This window comes from Heterocephalus glaber, unplaced genomic scaffold (genome assembly GCF_053883595.1).
Source record: "Heterocephalus glaber isolate CG9 unplaced genomic scaffold, H.glaber_assembly_v1.0 deba00001126, whole genome shotgun sequence".
In the NCBI taxonomy this organism is placed as follows: domain Eukaryota; kingdom Metazoa; phylum Chordata; class Mammalia; order Rodentia; family Bathyergidae; genus Heterocephalus; species Heterocephalus glaber.
This window is the reverse complement of record NW_028258199.1, coordinates 394,380-400,359: the sequence shown is the minus strand read 5'-3', so window position 1 is coordinate 400,359 and position 5,980 is coordinate 394,380. Positions and strand designations below refer to the sequence as shown.

Sequence of the window (5,980 nt, the reverse complement as noted above, 5' to 3'; positions counted from 1 at the left end):
AAGTAATAAAAGAGTAATTTGTGCTGTTAGTGGTACACCTTAAATACAGGAGTGTTATTATTATTATTATTATTATTATTATTATTATTATTATTTTAGAGAAGGTTTCACTATGCAGTTCAGGCTGGCCTTGAACTCACTATGTAGCCCAGGCTGGCCTCCAACTTATGGTGATCCTCCTGCCTCAGCCTCTTGAGAGCTGGGATTATAGGTGTGCACCACCACATGGGTTGTAGTTTTGTTGTTTAAGGAAATGTCAGAATAGGTAGATGGTACTCAAAGTGATTCTTAGATGGCAGTATCATGGTGAGCACAAGGCTCTATAGGGACTCCGTAATGGTTTTATTAGTTCAGTTCCGGATTTGTCAGCACACTGCAAGCTAGATGGGTCTTAACAAATGTATTCTTAGTAATCAAACTAAAAAGTTGATTATATAAAATGACAGTGGAGGGGGAAATATCCCTTTTCACTTACTGGGATTTTGTGTGTCTGCTACCTAGGTATTAAGATATTGAGGAATTGAGTTGGTAATCAGAGATAGTTAGGGAGCGTGAACTTAGAGCAAAGGGAATTTGAAATCCTTGAGGGATATTTCATCCAACTGTGAAAAAAATGTGTAGTATCTATTCCACAGTGGATGAATTAAAAAAGGACTAGAGATGAAAAATGGCAATAAAACAAAAAATAGATGAATATTAAGTATAAATAGGTTTACAAGATTTTTTTTAACAGCACAGATTTACATACTAAATAGAAAAAAGAGGAAAAAGGGAGAAATGGTTTTAGACAGACTAACCTGGGCAGCAGAAACAATAATGTCCCTGTGATTAAGCAGAGTGACTGGCTTTAGAAAGTAATTTTTATTTGTTTGTTTTATTTTTGAGACAGAGTCTCACTGTTTAGTTCAGGCTGATCTTGAACTAACTATGCAGCCTCAGCTGGCCTTGAGCTCATGGCAATCCTCCTGCCTCAGCCTCCCAAGCACTGCAATTACAGGCATGCACCACCAGCACCTGGCTAGAAAGTAACTTTTTAGACAGGAACAATAATTATCTATCCTATTATACTTTATACCAAAACAAATTTGAATACAGTATCTTTAGAGAAAATGATGAAATAAAAAGTTACAATGACTAATTTAAGTGCTGAACTTAATACACAGATGATAAAGAGAAATGGAAATTAGTTAAGTAATTTCTTGATAAATCTTTTCGTTTCTGGTAGTGTAATCTAAAATTTTAACCAACGAAGTTAAAAGATAACATCACACCAACTGCAAATCAAGACTTCCCATCAATTAATATGTCTATTCTCAAATAATCAACCTACTTTTACAAAACTAGATAACCATAATATGAACTGTATGAGTAAGAAGAATATGCAAATCTTTCCAGGTTAATTACAGATCCTGGTTTATTATAACTCTGTGCTGTGAATATTTTAAGTAGTACCAAATTTTGGAATCAATGCCCTAAACTGCTAAGGAGTTTAGAAGAATTAGTAGCTTTGTTGTTGTTTCTGAAATTATGTTTCCACTTTGGTAGTAAAAACAATAAAATGATTTATTGAAATTTCCTTCCTTGGTTTCAACTACAAAATACATATAGGAGCAGAATATTAATATTTTCTTTTTTCTTGCTTTTGCTGTCCTGGGACTTGAACCCAGGCCCTTATACATGTTAGGCAAGTGCTGAATCACTGAGCTACACCCCTAGCCCTAGTATTTTCTTTCAGTATGAATTTATTACAGCAAGAAAACTTTGTGGTATGAATATGTTTACATTTATATCTAGAACATTTTTCTGGTGGAGCCATGAATAATAATTGATCCAAGAATGGTTGACTACACAATACAATTTCATTACATTTACACTACTAATAGTTTGTTTACTAAACTTATTTCCTTCCACATCACAAATTCAACAATCCATACATGTTCTATATTTTGATATTTTTATTTCTAACGGCTGAGTTATGCATGAACATGCCCTTATTTGTGTAGTATTTTTAAACACCAGGTTGTTTCACACCTCTTTACCTTTAGATAAAGATCTGGGGATATATTGCTGCATAACAAACCATACCACTACATGATGGTTTAAATAATAGCAATCATTTAATTTTCTCATGAATTTGAAATTTGGTCAGGGTTTGGTGGAAAAGACTTATCTCTACTGTACACAGTGTCACCTGATGCAGTGACCAAAGGCTGGAAGATCTGTTTTTGATATGGCTCATTCATATGGCTGGCAAGTTGGTGCTGGCTGTCAGTTGTATTTCAGCAGGAATCCTGTATAGGGACCTCAGTTCCTTCCCATCAGAACTTTCTGTGGCCTGCTTGGCTTCTTCATAGCATGGTTATTGGATTCCAAAGCCAAGCATCCCATGAAAACTAGATAAGAAATACATAGCGTTTTCTCATTTAGTCTCATAAATCACATAGTGTCCATTTACATTGTATTCATGAAGGCAGTACTATAAATTCACTCAAATTTAAATAGAAGGGAATTACACTTCACCCATTGATAGGGGAGTAGAACATTTTTAGAAGGTGTTATGCAGCTAGAAATAATGTTGCAGGCATCTTTGGAAAAATACATTCTGCCACACATGTGCTATTCCCTTTGCCCAAAATCCTCTTTCCTTCTTTGGTTCTCTGTGAAACCCAGTTCACCCTTCAATGTTCTACTCAGACATTATTTTCATTATGAAACATTTTCCTAGAAAAGTGTCAATCACCACCTCTGCTGTGTCAACTATGTGCCTTATACATACCTCTATTATTCCCCATTATACAGTGTCTTACTGAGGCAAAAGGATAGCAAATTCAAGTCACACCTGAGCAATGTAGTGATTTAGACCCTGCTTTAAAATATGAAAAAGGGCCACAAATGTAGCTTATTGTGAATCCCCAGCACCACAAATGGGAACTGGGGGAGGGGGAGAGAATGAGAATGAACAGTGTTGGCAGTACTGGCTTTTTCCCCCCAGTGTCTATCTTTTTACTAGTATGTGTTTGCAGTACCTAATGATTGTATTCCTTGTGGGAAGTTGGTACATGTACATAACACATCTTAATTCTCTTTTCATCACCCTCACCTGGCCTCCTCCTTCCTCCCTCCATCCATGTCTCGGGCTCCACTTGAGTAAAACATCTGGCTCTTGGGAAGCCATCTGTCTGTCTGTCTGCCTATCTATCTATCTAATAAATATTTTGAGGCAGAGTCTCATGAAGTTGTTACCCAGTCTGATCTTGAACTTGTGTTTCTCCTGCCTTGTCCTCCTTGAGTACTGGGATTACAGGTGTGTGCTACCAACCCACCTGTTTATGGACGCTTCATATTCCATCACCAACATGCTCGGTTATTATTGATAAAGTCCTGAGAGTCTAAAGCAATCTTTAACTCCCACTGATATCACAACTGAGTTCTATTTCACAGCTGAGCTCTGCCCTTAGAGCCAGCTTAGTGGAGCCCCTAAAGGGGGCCTCATGCTTTAAAACTTTACTACTCAAACTGTGACCCACACACCAATTGCCAGTTGTCACCTGCATGCTTCATAGATATACAGATCACCAGGCTTTACTTTAGACCTACTATTCCTACGTTTTAACAAGATTCCCAGTGATTTGTTTGCGTACTAAAGTTTGAGAAACATTACTTCAAAGGACACTTCTTTGGCTTCCCTTTAAGGAGTCAGTAGGACCAAGTGGATGTGCCCTTTAGAAGTCCAATTCTCTGCTTGTAGACCATGCTCCAAGTAAACAGGACTATGTAATTCCCTTCCCCAAATGCCTCCATTACAGTTTTTTTTTTTCCTAGCAACTGGTTGGATTTCTTTCCCTGGGTCTGTCCCCCTAAAGGAAACTTTTTTTTTCACTGTTGAGGATAACTGGACCCACACTTCCGATGAGCTAGATCCCCAACCCCTTTGTATTTTTGATTTTTTATTTTTGAGACAGCCTCACTAAGCCACTAAGTTGCCCCAGCTAGGCTGAAACTTACCATTCTCCTGCCTCAGCTTCCCAGACAGCTGGGATTAAAGGTGTGTGCCACTAAGTCCAGCTTATGCACAGCCTTAGGTTGAAGAGTGGCCCGTGGGGAGCTGTTAGAGACTAAAACAGATTGCCACTGCACTGTTGCCCCTGATTGAATCTGGCTGAGAGCTATTTATTCTGTTATTATACTCTACTATAATTATTTTGGTTTAGTTTTTCAATTTGTTGAACTTCACATTCCCTCCTAAAAGGATTGAGAAAGAGAAATCAGGAGAAGATAAAAAAGTGGAGTGGGATACAATGAGGGGGAAGAAACATTCCAACACTGATTACTAAATTATGCTGACAGTAATTTACTGTTCAAAGAGGGAAGAATGGGAGAGCCCTCAAAGAGTAGAGAGGAGGGCCTGCAGAGTGCCAGAGGCTAGAAAAGCCTGTGTACTAATACTGCTTAATCTTGTATTTTTTTATGAGTATCAACTAGCTCTTGGAAGGACTATTCCTTAGTTAATTTAATTTACTATGCAAATCTTGGATACTTACCTATAGCAATGACTTTCAAACTTAAGTGTGCCAAAGACACTTGTGGGGGTATTGGGCTGGGGATGTAGCTCAGTGCCAGGACCCTATGTCCAATCCCCAGTATTGCAAAAAAAGAAAGAAAAAAAGCATCAGAAGATGGGCACAGGGGTGCATCTGTAGACCTAGGTACCTGAGAGACTGAGACAGGAGGATTGCTTAAGCAGTGTTCAAGGCCAGCCTGGGCAACACAGTGAGACCCTATCTCAAAAAAAAAAAAAAGCATCTATATTTATTTTACTAATGTGTGTGTGTGTATGTGTGTGTGTGTGTGTGTGTGTGTGTATAGTAAAAGGAGACAAGAAAGCCAAATAAGATATTAAAGTAGAAGATTTGGGGCCTTCGAATGTAGGGAACATAATGCCTTGCTACTAATCACACGGACCAAAACCCAGTTTTAGAGATTCTTCTCTTAAATAGCATATGCTTCAAATTCTTTTTTGTCTCAATGCCCATGAAATTGGTTCCAAACATGAAACATTTGCTGGCCTGTCCACCTAACCCAGCATAGCACAATACAAAAAGATATGAAGAGACTGGGGTAGAAAAAGGTAATCAATACTGTTTCCTGTTCTTTACCTTAAGATCCTTTGTCTGGCTTCACTATGTCTTCAACACAGTAAGAAACATAGCTTGAATTCCCAATCAAAATCAAATAAAACACAAGTGATAAGACATTGTGTCTTTCCTGTCTGCAGATAAAAAATTTGAATTGTAACAGGACCAAATTGTCTGAGCCCAGTGCAGTTTTTCAGTTATTAGAGGATTTTGTGCCTCCCATAGAAATTTACAAAGTTGATCATAAGATTTTTAGAAACAAAATCAATATTCCATCAATAGAATGTTAAGAAAATTGAACAAAAATGTAATTCTCCCCAAATTATAGGCAATCCTGTATGTTTCAAATTCAGATCACAATCTTCCTTCTAAATCCCTAGTTGTTATTAAGCTGCATATGCTTGAAGAGATCTAACTATATTTATACTTTGCATACCTCACCTTCTTTACCTTTGGGACAATATAAAGAGCTAGTTTGTTAGCTGTTTTAAAACTGCTTGCCTCATAGAACAATCTTTGAAAAATATTTCATAAATTTATTTTAATTTAAATAGTTTATAATTCTTTGCAATCTTATTTTTTAAATAACATATATAGACCTTTCATCTGCATTTATAAAATTGTGTGCTTATCACATAGATACTACATAATGAAGTAGATTATAATTAGGATTAGTAAAACAAGCAATACAGTATTTTACCTTTGGTGTGACATCAAAGTTGCTGCTTGATGTCATATGTGAGTCACTTCCTCAAAATGGTCATATAGTGAGAGAGTGCACCTTTCTCCCTACCCTGTGCATAGCAATGCATTTAGTACGTATTATCCTTGGAGACAGGATCAAG

General features: G+C 37.1%; 1 protein-coding gene across 1 annotated transcript in view; it reads right to left on the bottom strand.

Moving 5' to 3' along the window:
• Positions 1-3,358, bottom strand: part of LOC101716014 (vomeronasal type-2 receptor 116) — a 67,261-nt gene extending 63,903 nt beyond the window's left edge. Inside the window, exon 1 of the mRNA XM_087210207.1 lies at positions 3,324-3,358. Within this exon, the coding sequence (XP_087066333.1) occupies positions 3,324-3,358 (35 nt within the window). The remainder of the gene's footprint in view (positions 1-3,323) is intronic.
• Between the last annotated feature and the right edge of the window lie 2,622 nt (positions 3,359-5,980).